Here is a 15168-nt window from a genome sequence, read left to right on the forward strand (position 1 = left end):
GAAATGAAGCGAGAAGAGAAACCAAAAGAAAAAAGAAGAAAAAGAAATGAACAAAGCCTGCAAGAAGTATGGGATTATGTAAAAAGACCAAATCTATGTCTGATTGGGGTGCCTGAAAGTGAGGGGGAAAATGGAACCAACTTGGAAAACACTCTTCAGGATATCATCCAGGAGAACTTCCCCAACCTAGTAGGGCAGGCCAACATTCAAATTCAGGAAATACAGAGAACGCCACAAAGATACTCCTCCAGAAGAGCAACTCCAAGACACATCATTGCCAGATTCACCAAAGTTGAAATGAAGGAAAAAATCTTAAGGGCAGCCAGAGAGAAAGGTCGGGTTACCCACAAAGGGAAGCCCATCAGACTAACAGCAGATCTCTCGGCAGAAACTCTACAAGCCAGAAGAGAGTGGGGGCCAATATTCAACGTTCTTAAAGAAAAGAATTTTCAACCCAGAATTTCATATCCAGCCAAACTAAGTTTCATCAGTGAAGGAGAAATAAAATCCTTTACAGATAAGCAAATGCTTAGAGATTTTGTCACCACCAGGCCTGCCTTACAAGAGACCCTGAAGGAAGCCCTAAACATGGAAAGGAACAACTGGTACCAGCCATTGCAAAAACATGCCAAAATGTAAAGACCATCAAGGCTAGGAAGAAACTGCATCAACGAATGAGCAAAATAACCAGTTAATATCATAATGACAGGATCAAGTTCACACATAACAATATTAACCTTAAATGTAAATGGACTAAATGCTCCAATTAAAAGACACAGACTGGCAAACTGGATCAAGAGTCAAGACCCATCAGTCTGCTGTATTCAGGAGACCCATCTCACATGCAGAGACATACATAGGCTCAAAATAAAGGGATGGAGGAAGATCTACCAAGCAAATGGAGAACAAAAAAAAGCAGGGGTTGCAATCCTAGTCTCTGATAAAACAGACTTTAAACCATCAAAGATCAAAAGAGACAAAGAAGGCCATTACATAATGGTAAAGGGATCAATTCAACAGGAAGAGCTAACTCTCCTAAATATCTATGCCCCCACTACAGGAGCACCCAGATTCATAAAGCAAGTCCTTAGAGACCTACAAAGAGACTTAGACTCCCATACAATAATAATGGGAGATTTCAACACTCCACTGTCAACATTAGACAGATCCATGAGACAGAAAGTTAACAAGGATATCCAGGAATTGAACTCATCTCTGCACCAAGCAGACCTAATAGACATCTACAGAGCTCTCCACCCCAAATCAACAGAATATACATTCTTCTCAGCACCACATCGCACTTATTCCAAAATTGACCACATAATTGGAAGTAAAGCACTCCTCAGCAAATGTACAAGAACAGAAATTATAACAAACTGTCTCTCAGACCACAGTGCAATCAAACTAGAACTCAGGACTAAGAAACTCAATCAAAACCGCTCAACTACATGGAAACTGAACAACCTGCTCCTGAATGACTACTGGGTACATAACGAAATGAAAGCAGAAATAAAGATGTTCTTTGAAACCAATGAGAACAAAGATACAACATACCAGAATCTCTGGGACACATTTAAAGCAGTGTGTAGAGGGAAATTTATAGCACTAAATGCCCACAAGAGAAAGCAGGAAAGATCTAAAATTGACACTCTAACATCACAATTAAAAGAACTAGAGAGGCAAGAGCAAACACATTCAAAAGCTAGCAGAAGGCAAGAAATAACTAAGATCAGAGCAGAACTGAAGGAGATAGAGTCACAAAAAACCCTCCAAAAAATCAATGAATCCAGGAGTTGGTTTTTTGAAAAGATCAACAAAATTGACAGACCGCTAGCAAGACTAATAAAGAAGAAAAGAGAGAGGAATCAAATAGACGCAATAAAAAATGATAAAGGGGATATCACCACCGACCCCACAGAAATACAAACAACCATCAGAGAATACTATAAATGCCTCTACGCAAATCAACTAGAAAATCTAGAAGAAATGGATAATTTCCTGGACACTTACACTTTCCCAAGACTGAACCAGGAAGAAGTTGAATCCCTGAATAGACCAATAACAGGCTCTGAAATTGAGGCAACAATTAATAGCCTACCCACGAAAAAAAGTCCAGGACCAGATGGATTCACAGCTGAATTCTACCAGAGGTACAAGGAGGAGCTGGTACCATTCCTTCTGAAACTATTCCAATCAATAGAAAAAGAGGGAATCCTCCCTAACTCATTTTATGAGGCCAACATCATCCTGATACCAAAGCCTGGCAGAGACACAACAAAAAAAGAGAATTTTAGACCAATATCCCTGATGAACATCGATGCAAAAATTCTCAATAAAATACTGGCAAACCGGATTCAGCAGCACATCAAAAAGCTTATCCACCATGATCAAGTGGGCTTCATCCCTGGGATGCAAGGCTGGTTCAACATTCGCAAATCAATAAACGTAATCCAGCATATAAACAGAACCAAAGACAAGAACCACATGATTATCTCAATAGATGCAGAAAAGGCTTTTGACAAAATTCAACAGCCCTTATGCTAAAAACGCTCAATAAATTCGGTATTGATGGAACGTACCTCAAAATAATAAGAGCTATTTACAACAAACCCACAGCTAATATCATACTGAATGGGCAAAAACTGGAAAAATTCCTTTGAAAACTGGCACAAGACAGGGATGCCCTCTCTCACCACTCCTATTCAACATAGTGTTGGAAGTTCTGGCTAGGGCAATCAGGCAAGAGAAAGAAATCAAGGGTATCCAGTTAGGAAAAGAAGAAGTCAAATTGTCCCTGTTTGCAGATGACATGATTGTATATTTAGAAAACCCCATTGTCTCAGCCCAAAATCTCCTGAAGCTGATAAGCAACTTCAGCAAAGTCTCAGGATACAAAATTAATGTGCAAAAATCACAAGCATTCTTATACACCACTAACAGACAAGCAGACAGCCAAATCAGGAATGAACTTCCATTCACAATTGCTTCAAAGAGAATCAAATACCTAGGAATCCAGCTTACAAGGGATGTAAAGGACCTCTTCAAGGAGAACTACAAACCACTGCTCAGTGAAATCAAAGAGGACACAAACAAATGGAAGAACATATCATGCTCATGGATAGGAAGAATCAATATCGTGAAAATGGCCATACTGCCCAAGGTTATTTATAGATTCAATGCCATCCCCATCAAGCTACCAATGACTTTCTTCACAGAATTGGAAAAAACTGCTTTAAAGTTCATATGGAACCAAAAAAGAGCCCGCATTGCCAAGACAATCCTAGGTCAAAAGGACAAAGCTGGAGGCGTCACGCTACCTGACTTCAAACTATACTACAAGGCTACAGTAACCAAAACAGCATGGTACTGGTACCACAACGAGAAATAGACCAATGGAACAGAACAGAGTCCTCAGAAATAATACCACACATCTACAGCCATCTGATCTTTGACAAACCTGAGAGAAACAAGAAATGGGGAAAGGATTCCCTATTTAATAAATGGTGCTGGGAAAATTGGCTAGCCATAAGTAGAAAGCTGAAACTGGATCCTTTCCTTACCCCTTATACGAAAATTAATTCAAGATGGATTAGAGACTTAAATGTTAGACCTAATACCATAAAAACCCTAGAAGAAAACCTAGGTAGTACCATTCAGGACATAGGCATGGGCAAGGACTTCATGTCTAAAACACCAAAAGCAACGGCAGCAAAAGCCAAAATTGACAAATGGGATCTCATTAAACTAAAGAGCTTTTGCACAGCAAAAGAAACTACCATCAGAGTGAACAGGCAACCTACAGAATGGGAGAAAATTTTTGCAACCTACTCATCTGACAAAGGGCTAATATCCAGAATCTACCAAGAACTCAAACAAATATACAAGAAAAAAACAAACAACCCCATCAAAAAGTGGGGAAAGGATATGAACAGACATTTCTCAAAAGAAGACATCCATACAGCCAACAGACACATGAAAAAAAAAAAATGCTCGTCATCACTCGCCATCAGAGAAATGCAAATCAAAACCACAATGAGATACCATCTCACACCAGTTAGAATGGCAATCATTAAGAAGTCAGGAAACAATAGATGTTGGAGAGGATGTGGAGAAATAGGAACACTTTTACACTGTTGGTGGGATTGTAAACTAGTTCAACCATTATGGAAAACAGTATGGCGACTCCTCAAGGATCTAGAACTAGATGTACCATATGACCCAGCCATCCCACTACTGGGTATATACCCAAAGGATTATAAATTACTCTACTACAAAGACACATGCACACGTATGTTTATTGCGGCACTATTCACAATAGCAAAGACTTGGAATCAACCCAAATGTCCATCTGTGACAGACTGGATTAAGAAAATGTGGCACATATACACCATGGAATACTATGCAGCCATCAAAAAGCATGAGTTTGCGTCCTTTGTAGGGACATGGATGCAGCTGGAAACCATCATTCTTAGCAAACTATCACAAGAAGAGAAAACCAAACACCGCATGTTCTCACTCATAGGTGGGAACTGAACAATGAGATCACTTGGACTCGGGAAGGGGAACATCACACACTGGGGCCTATCAGGGGGAGGGGGGAGGAGGGAGGGATTGCATTGGGGAGTTATACATGATATAAACGTTATGCACATGTACCCTAGAACTTAAAGTATAATAAAAAAATAAAATAAAATAAAATAAAAAAAGAAGGTGGGAAGAAGTAAAATTGGTTGAGGATCTAAGGTATACAGAGATAATACCAGAGCTTTGATAAATTGAGTCCTAACCTTAACAGTACATGCTTCTCAGTCTATAATCTGAGTTGGCTGTAATATATGTGGCCTCATCCACCCTTATCTCTTTGTTTGTGTCACTGATACCCTTATCAACATACCTCATCCACGTCTCTTTCTTATGCTCTATACACACATATCCGTGTGTTCATTAAGCATCTTCCCCTCAGTGTCCCATCCAAAAATGAACTCATCATCTTTAGAACTATCCATATTGCCCATTGTGGTAGGTATCACCACCCACTCTGTTACCCAAGCTAGAAAACAAGAACCCCAGAACTTCACTTTCTTCCTCATCTCTACTGCCTTCCACCTTCAGCCATATAATTTATCACCAAATACTAACCCTTCCACCTCCTAAATTTGTTCCCCTTCTCCACTCTTTAACACCCCTCACCTTGGATCACAGCAACCACTTATAGGATTCGCACACTGCTTTCTCTTGCAAAACTCCTTGCAATGAAGGAGTAAATCCTTCGGAGGCTTCCCACTGCCTTCAGGATCAGTTTCAAATCCTTAGCTTGGTGTATGGGATCCTTCACCATCTGCCTCTTCTTACTTGTGCAGTTAGGTCCACCTACCTAATCACGGGCCATACTGAATTGCTTGAAGCTGTTTAAATGTGCCAAGATACCCCAGATTTCTGACCTTTAAGCCTTTGCAGTAGTCTTACGAATTCGTACTCTTCCTTTCCCAGACAAATGTCTCTACTCTCTTGATGAAACTGTTCTGTCCTCCATCCTTGAGGGCAGGGGCCATGCATCCAGATGTCTTTGTAGTCACACAGTGTGCCATGATGCCTATTTGTGTAGGTGCTCAATAAGTGTTTGATATGTATATATTCGGATAATAAACCTTTGTATGAGTGAACAAATGAATATGCAGATGAACAGATGAATAAGTGGAAGGAGGAATGAAGGATGAATTAGATAATTAGTAGACTCTGCCATCAGTCAAAATGAAACTCCCATTTTTTTTTTTTTAATGTGTTGTAGAGATGGTGTCTCATTATGTTGCCCAGGTTTATCTCAAACTCCTGGGCTCCCACCTTGGCTTCCCAAAGTACTGGAATTATAGGTGTGAGTTACCACACCGGGTCTCATTTTAAAAATATATATTTACTTGATTACTTCACCACAATAGTGCCATTTTGCTCATGATCCATGGGCCTAGTCCCTTTTAGAGTTCTCAGTTACCTGTAAGATACATGTCTTGAATGCTACCAGGTGATAAAGTTGAGTTGGACAATGAAGCAAATATTGTGCATGTATTTTCTTATTTATTTAGACCAAATAGGCTGAGAGAGTAACTTGAATATTTAAGAGCTTCCTTAAAATGCACCATAAATAATGGAAAGTGAATGACTTGACTCCTTCCCTTATTTTGCTCTTATTTTTATTTGGGTTGACAGGAAGAAGGAGGTTTGCAGAGGGGGAGAAAATATGAAAGGATGGAGCATGCAAAAAGAGGGCCCAGTTCTTCCCTTTCTCTCAATTTCTGTAATATAACTAACTCTGATCTCTGATAGTGGGCAATGGAATATTGTGGATAAAGTCGGGATAATTGAATTGTCAAAGCCCTCCAATATGGACCACTAATTAAAGCACTGAAAGCACAACTAAGTGTACTCAGTATGTTAATGATGCAGAATACAATGTAACCTTTGATTCAGGAGCAGCTTCAAGATCCAAGGGTCCTGTGAGAAGAAGCAATCCCTCTTCCTGGGCACAGAGATGCTGGTTTAACACAGTCATGTGTCAGAGAAAACCACTTTTTCCTGCAGGCCCAAATCCATTAGACCTTTACCAAAATCAACTTTTCTCCTGAGTCAGACCGAATTCTTAATTGTAGGTGGTAGACCAAAAGGGATAGATGACTCAAGGTAAACAATCGTTGCTATTGACAAAACAGTGCAAACCACATTTCCTGTTGATGGTGGAGTCACCCATGAAGGAAAACATTTTTATTGCTTTAATAACACAATTATATTATTTTTTAACTCTTCTCCTTCAAATCCTTTAGCACTCAATATAGTGCTTGGGATATATTTGGATATTAATGAACACAAAAGTGTTATTGCCTCGTTTTGAATTAACCTACTACAAAGAATGTGTTTATTGTACTTTCTTACCTTAAAATTTAAACCTAAAAATGTATGCTAATATGAACCTGTGCTTGATATTTCATGTTTGCCTCTTTGGTCGCTAGGCAAAGTCAGCAACATTCAGCAAAATTTTCAAGGATTGGAGTGTTTAGTAGTTGGCTGATGGTCAAGAGGCAAGTCCTTCCAAACAGCCAAAGTTGTATTACTCAGTGTTTTTAAAAGATGAAGATGTTTAATGTGGGGGAAATGCTTATGACATAACATTAAATGAAAAGTGCTTTTTCAAAAAATCACATGCTACAACATGGATGTACCTTGAAAACATGCTAAGTGAAATCAGCCAGATACAAAGGCTGCATCTTGTATGATTACATTTATATGAAATGCCAGATTAGGCAAATCCATAGAGACAGAAAAGTAGATCAGTGGTTACCAGGAGCCCTTGGGAGTAGGGGGAAGTGGGGAGTGACTAACAGGTGTGGAGTATTTGGGCGGTAATGGAAATACTGGAACTAGACATTGGTGACAGTCATACAACATTGTATGTTAAAAACCATGGAATTATATACTTTAAAATGGTAAATTTTATGTTATATGAATTTGATCTCAATAAAACATTTACAAAAAACTCCATATATAGCCATTAAAAATTATGAGACATTTCAGCAGAATAGATTATAAATAATTTGTAAACTTATGAGATAATATACAAGACAGAATTCATTTGAAATGTTTAGTGCAAGTCCTGATATATAGTATGTGTTCAGTATATCTGAGACAGGTGTCAGTTAATTAAGAAAGTTTATTTTGCCAAAGTTAAGGACGCGCCTATGACAGCCTCAGGAGGTCCTGAGGACATGTGCCCAAGGTGATCAGGGCACCGCTTGGTTTTATACATTTTAGGGAGACATGAGACATCAATCAGTATATGTAAGATTTACATTGGTTCAGTCCAGAAAAGGCAGGACAACTTGAAGCAGGCAGGGGGTCTGCAGGTCACAGTTAGGTAAGAGACAAATGGTTGCACTCTTTTGAGTTCCTGATTAGCCTTTCCAAAGGAGGCAATCAGATATAAACTTATCTCTGTGAGCAGAGGGGTAACTTTGAATAGAATGGGAGGCAGATTTGCCCTAAGGGGTTGCCAGCTTGACTTTCCCTTTAGCTTAGGGATTTGGGGGCCCCAAGATTTATTTTCCTGTCACAACTGCAATAGTATAAGGAAAAATAGAAACAATTCAACCTTGGATATATTTGAGTTGGTGAGTTTGTGGATGAATTTTTGCATTTATTTTTATTTCAGGCAGAGCTGCTATAATATATTGCCAGTATAGTAAATACTTTAAAGGATTTTAAAACAAAAAAATAAAAGCTTTGCAGACTCCAGCATCTGTGCTTTGAGCCAGAATTCCCGTGAAGAGCCTGTATTGGTGGAGCTACTCAGCTCTTTAGGGAGGCAGAAAGAGATGAGAAAGGGCTACAGATACTACAGCATAAGGGCAGGATGGAGAAACTATCCTTCTGTTTATCCACTGAATGCATGTAGTCATTTGTCAGTAAGTGTTCTTCTACACTTATTTACTCATCATCAACATTCATCTTAGATTAGCTCCCAAAAGGCAAAAGGGCACGTAATTAATTTGCTTAACGTAGTGCCTAGCATGATGGCATGGCTAGATATCTGTTTCAGCAATAATTAAAAAGATTTTTTCCTTTGCCAGTAATTCTTATTTAATCAAGCCAAAATTAATTTATGTACCGAGAACTACTCTATGGCTTTCATTTTTAAAAACCACAGATGATTTTAATCTCTTTTCTGCAAATATCCCAAAAGAATGACAATGCTGTTTTCATAAATCTTAGTCAAATGCAATTCAACTACTATCCCTAGGTTAATTTTATAACCGTAAGGAGTATGTGTGTGTAAGAACAAAGACTGGTTAGGACCTGGAAAAAATGAGAGAGGGAGAGATAGACTGACGCAATGATATGTAATTTTTTTGGTTGTTCTTTTCTGATTCCCAGTATTGTTTCCTGAACAATAATTTTTTTTATAAACTTAGAAACAGAAAACAAATCACCTCAGAACCTCTGAGACAAGGCTGTGAACTGGCAGTTGTTTTTTTGAGACATCATGGAAGAAATGACACTCTGTGCATCTTCTCTTTTAAACCTTCATCTTTGAACTTAAATAATCCCTAGTTGAAATCATGGGTGCTTTCCTTCCATGTGTCTTTCTTCATGTTTTACCAACTTACTTTTTTTTTTTTTTTTTTTGGAGATGGAGTCTTGCTCTGTCATTTAGGCTGGAGTGCAGTGGCGTGATCTTGGCTCACTGCAACCTCTGCCTCCTGGGTTCAAGTGAATCTCCTGCCTCAGCCCCCTGAGTAGCTGGGACTACAGGGGACTACAGGCATACACCACCAAGCCTGGCTAATCTTTGTATTTTTGGTAGAGATAGGGTTTCACCATCTTGGCCAGGATGGTCTTGAACTCCTGACCTCATGATCCACCTGCCTTGGCCTCCCAAAGTGCTGGGATTACAGGCATGAGCCACTGTACCTGGCCTTACCAGCTTACTTATATTTAGCATAAAAGCTGGAGAAAGCGATAGGGACAGGAGGCAGGGAAATTCTGGGCAGAAGAGGGCAGTCCCCAGCAAAGGCCTCACTCTGAAGCCTGGATCCATGGCCCAAAGTGAGAACATGCATTCTTGTTTTCCCACTCAAATGTTGCCTTTTCCAAAACCACCCACAGCCCCTCTGCCACCCATCCTGTGCCCATAAAAACCCCAGGCTCCAACAGCAGAGAGAGGAAAAGAGGAGAAGCAGCTGGACGTTGGAGACAAGCGGCTTGACTTCAGAGGGATGGCTTGACAGTGTTACCTTGGGGAGGAGTCTGGCCAGGGATGGCCAGACTCTGGGAGAAGATTATCCTGCTCCATCCCTTTTTCAGCTCCCCTCCATCGAAAGCCACATTCATCAGCAATAAAATCCTCCATATTCACCACCCTTTAATTCGTTCATGTGACCTGATTATTCCAGGACACCAAACAAGAGCTTGGGTGCCATGGGTGAGGATGCTAAAGGCTATCACACTGACCGTCTGCTCTCGGTAGAGAGCAACCGTCTCACGCGAAAAGGCAGAGGGCTCACTGAACTGTTAACACTTAAGCCGTCTGTGAATGGCAAAAGCTAAAAGAGCGCTGACTAAAACACACGCTCTCCGGGGCTTCAGGGATAGTGGGCACTCACTAGACACTGACTCAGGACTCCACACACAGTTTGCTCAGGCTGATGCCCAGAAGCCCTCACCCCCAGCTCCCGCACCTGCTCACCTGTGGACTCCCTTCTGCAAGGGATGAAGAGCAGTGGGTCCAAGTGAGTGGAGTTTGCCCCCGCCAGTGCCAAAGTGGTCAGCTAGATCCAGCATCCATGCACTCCAATTCCCACCTGCAAAGGTATCTGGGAAATTTCCTACTTCAAAAGCACAGGCAGCTTTCTTGGAAATGAGATAATGTGATCTCATTTTAAAGTTGAGGACATCAAGGCTCAGAGGTGATTAGAGGCATTAGAAGGGACTTCTGAAGGCAGCTAATCTAACCCTTGAAAATAGGAGAAGTTAAAGTTATGGTCCAGGTTCCACACCTCACAATTGGTGGAACCAGGCTTGAGCCTGCTTGCCTAATACCAGTGTCTTTCCCAAGCTTCCCAAGCATCTGCTTGAAATCACCTTGCCTGTGGTGGGAAGGAAGCCCAAGAATGGTGTCCTGTGTCCATTGCTGAGGCTTTGGGGGTCCAGGTACTTAGTTTACTTTTTGGAATTCCTTGTTGGCCCTGCTGAAGTCCTTCGTGCTACACCGTTCAGGGAAATTGTTGATCTTGTCAACCTGAAATAATCAAAAGGATCAGAATCCAGTTTTAAAGAGTTTATTCAAGCAAAAAGCTGGTAATGGCCATCCAAGAAACATGGACTCCAGAGAAATGGGGTCAGTGCTTCGCAGTTAAAAGTTAAGTACTTGTTTCTATACAGCAAACAAAGAAGTTTAGTAGGATTATAGTATTTTCTACACAAGACTTATTTATGAGTGACAAAAATTCAATTTGTTTTCTTTTCCATACAGCTTGTTTTCATTTCCTTTCCAATTTAAAAGCAAGTATTTAACATTCCATCCTATATAGTGTGCTAACTATGAAGACTTCGTGTGAAAGAGGAAAGAGGAAGGCTAATCTATAATGAAGATCCACATTTAGAGAGAAAGGGTCTTCCCTGGCACCCTTTAGTCATTTACAACATTTTACCAAACAATGTAGTTAAGGAAAAGGCTAATCTATAATCAGAGAAACAAAGGTTACAGCTGCCTATTTATGTGACTCAGGTTCCATAATCACATTCCCTTAAGGCTCAAAATAAAGTTTCAACAGCTGAGATTTTGAATTATTTATTTTCATAATCTCCACCCTTCTTAGTTCTGGGAGTGGCCTTACCAGGTGGGCCTGGCCTGCATACTCCCAGAAGGGCAGTTCTTCTTAGCAGCCTTTGGTTTTGGGGACCTCTCCATAATCCTTAATCCAGCCCAAGGTTCTGACTCTGTTAATGGGTAAAGAAAGGTTATGCTCTGTGAGACTCTGACTTCTTGGGACCTGGAAAATCTTCTGGTGATTTTCCTCATCCTGAATCTGCTGTTTCTAAACTGCTTGAGACCAAGATAAAGCACACCAATTTACAAGGCATACCTCCTAGGTGAGGTCATTCACTAGCCATTTCTTTCTTTTCTTTTCTTTCTTTTTTTTTTTTTTTGGAGACAGAGTCTCTCTCTGTCGCCCATTCTGGAGTGCAGTGGCACGATCTCAGCTCACTGCAAGCTCTGCCTCCTGGGTTCATGCCACTCTCCTGCCTCAGCCTCCTGAGTAGCCAGGACTACAGGCGCCTGCCACAGTGTCTGGCTAACTTTTTGTATTTTTAGTTGAGGCGGGGTTTCACCATGTTAACCAGGATGGTCTCGATCTCCTGACCTCGTGATCTGCCCGCCTCAGCCTCCCAAAGCGCTGGGATTCCAGGTGTGAGCCACCGCACCCGGCCTCTCACTAGCCATTTCTTGTATTTGAGGGTCTCAGGGTGACATCTCTGAATATCCCAACTTCATTTCCAGCACTAGATTGGTATTTCTATTCTTCTTTTTAGAAAGAAAGAGAGAAAGGGGTGAAAGAGAGAAAGAGAGAAAAAGAAGGAAGGAAAGAAGGAAGGAAAGGAAGGAAGGAAGGAAGGGAGGAAGGGAGGAAGGGAGGGAGGGAGGGAGAGGGACCCGGAGAGAGGGAGGGAGGCAGGAAGGAAGGAAAATAGAAATATTGGAGTACAATTTGTGGCACTCAATTTGAAGAACAAGCTTGAAAAAGGCTAGAAAGTTGTAATTGCCAAATACAGTAACCTGCTTGGCATGCATGTCGCCTTTTATTGCTTTCAAGCTACTATACCTGGCAGCTCTTTTATTTCTCCCTTTAAGAAAATCCTGTATCTGGCTAAAGGCTGAAAAATAGCAAGTGCATATCTTTCTAATGACCCACATTAATTTAGCATAGAGATAATTAGAGGCACCATTAATCATTAGTAATATAAGCCCTGAGATTGGGGCACATGGGCTTCTTTTGCTATTCAACAGAGTCCTTGTGTGGCTAGTTTTTGAGCACAGACACATCTTTATTTTTTACATACTGAGCTTTCTTTGACATACAAGCCAAAAATTTACTTGAAGCAACCTGAATAGTATGAGAATGTTTGTTTGTTTTTTAAAGTCCTGGGAATTACAGAGTATTAGGGCATAATATGGGTATGTTTATATAGAACAGCTGAACACAGGCAGTTTATAAAGCAGGAAGTGAGCACATCATGCTTTTTAAATTTACTTAAAATATTTTGAATTCTTGGTATTCTTATCCATTCAAGAGTCTCTAACACTACGGTTGTAAAATAGAACCCAAATAGCATTGATAATAGGGTTTTGTTTCATCTTTGTCTTAGCTACAATTTGGGAAATGTTTATATGTGTATGTGTATATGTTTGTTCCAATAATGATTTAAAATTGTGTATTCACAATGCAGTAGTGTGTAAACACTACTGAATCACCAGAAATGCATCCAGTAGTGTATGCACAAAACAGAAATCAAGGCAAAGGTAGAATATTTAGGGAAATAAAATTAAGCTAAGGATAAGGTTAATACACAAAATGCATCTTGTGAGGTTCATCTATTTGGTCTACTAGTGGGCATGGGAAGGATGCCTGAATTTAAATGAAAATTCTAGTACTGATTATAATTCACATATTCTTTCATTGCCCTAGAGTTTTTAATTGTGCCCAAATAAGTCTCGGTATTCACAAACTAATAGCTTGAGTTTGTAGATTCACATATCCAGTGATATCCTCCTTGAATCTTTCTGCCATTTAGTCATTTTATTTCCAAGTATCATGACATCCAACAGAGGCTGATGAAGGAAAAAAGATGCAAAAGTCATGCCATTTCCTTTTTTGCCTTAAAATAAGGGTGTGTGTACTGGGAGAAGGAAAGCATAAAGCAGTTAGATGTTATTAGAAATACTTGGAAGAGAATAAAGAAGAAATAAAAATTTGTGATTTTTAGTTATCAAAGTCATCATTAAATTGTGTTATCCATACAACTGAAGGATTTCAATATGGGCATCTTGTTAAGGAAAAGCTTTCAGAGAATGGTAACATTTCTTAATAGTGAACATGTCCCTATACTCACATAATTATAAGACTTCATGTACAAGGTACTCAAGATCAGAAACTTTGTAAAAAGCCTTTTAATCAGATAAACCTGAACGTATCATTATCTAGAAATAACTGAAAAGAGTGCAAAACATTAGATAACAGTCATTTGATAATATGGTAAATAAATCAATAGGATATTATATTCCTATTAAAATTATAAAAGTCGCATAAACAGGAAAGATTATACAAATATGCTACAAAATGTACTTATAATAAAAATATGAGAAAAATACAAACTGATATGTAAATATAAAATATGTAAAATAGCCAAGCATGGTGGTTCACACCTGTAATCCCAGTACTTTGGGAAGTCAAGGTGGGCAGATCGCTTGAGGCCAGGAGTTCGAGACCAGCCTGGGAAACCTGATGAAACCCTATTTCTCCAAAAAAAAAAATTAGCTGGATGTGGTGGTGTGCATATAGTCCTAGCTACTCGGGAGGTTGAGGTGGCAGGATTGACTGAACCTGGAAGGTCGAGGCTGCAGTGAGCTGAGATGGCACCACTGCACTCTAGCCTGGTTGACAGAGAGACCCTGTTTTAATAAAAATAATAAAATATGTCAAATATCTCTGCAGGTAGACAAAGGTGGTATGTGAAAGCAAAAGAGCTATATTGGATTGACTAAGATTTTTTTTTCTCATAGTGTTCTTTAATATTTTGTCATTATAATAAGTATAATTGATGGGGAAGAAAAGACAACAAAGCTTTCATGTGTAGAATACTTTTTATAGACTTACTGAATAATGTGTACTCTCTGTTTGCTATCTTTTAAAATATTAACTTCAGTCTAGATTTTACAGACTCGTAGGAAATGATCTAAACTATTTTTCTTCCCATTAAAATGTGCATTTGGGGGTATTTTTCCGTAGACATGGATACAGGAGAACTCAATAATGTTCCTCTTCCTTCTTTCCAACTCTTGTTTTCCTTAGGCATTACCACAGGAGTCTTGGTTCGAGAACACAGCAATCTCTCAACTCTGGAGAAATTCTACTTTGCTTTTCCTGGAGAAATTCTAATGCGGATGCTGAAACTCATCATTTTGCCATTAATTATATCCAGCATGATTACAGGTACCTTCAGAAAACTGATGTTCTCTGTATTAGTCCATTTTCATACTGCTGTAAAGAACTTCCTAAGACTGGGTAATTTATAAAGGAAAGAGGTTTAATTGACTCACAGTTCAGCATGGCTCAGAAGGCCTCAGGAAACTTACAATCATGGCAGAAGGCAAAGGGGAAGCAAGGCAGCCTTCTTCACAAGGCGGCAGGAAGGAGAAAGGCCGGGCGAAGCAGGAAGAGCCCCTTATAAAACCATAAGATCTTGTGAGAACTCACTCACTATCACGAGAACAGCATGGGAGAAACTGCCACTATGATTCAATTACCTCCACCTAGTCTCTCCCTTGACACGTGGGGATTATGGTGATTATAATTCAAGATGAGATTTGGGTGGGAACACAAAGCCTAACCATGTCATTCTCTA

At 39.8% G+C, this 15168-nt stretch overlaps 1 protein-coding gene across 1 annotated transcript in view; it reads left to right on the forward strand.

Annotated features, from left to right (window-relative positions):
* The window catches only part of SLC1A1 (solute carrier family 1 member 1), a 103492-nt gene that overhangs the window by 44338 nt on the left and 43986 nt on the right, over positions 1 to 15168 (forward strand). Inside the window, exon 2 of the mRNA XM_033237233.1 lies at positions 14616 to 14756. Coding sequence (XP_033093124.1) covers positions 14616 to 14756 — 141 coding nt within the window. The remainder of the gene's footprint in view (positions 1 to 14615; positions 14757 to 15168) is intronic.

This window comes from Trachypithecus francoisi, unplaced genomic scaffold (assembly GCF_009764315.1).
Source record: "Trachypithecus francoisi isolate TF-2019V2 unplaced genomic scaffold, Tfra_2.0 Lachesis_group16, whole genome shotgun sequence".
Classification (NCBI taxonomy): Eukaryota; Metazoa; Chordata; class Mammalia; order Primates; family Cercopithecidae; genus Trachypithecus; species Trachypithecus francoisi.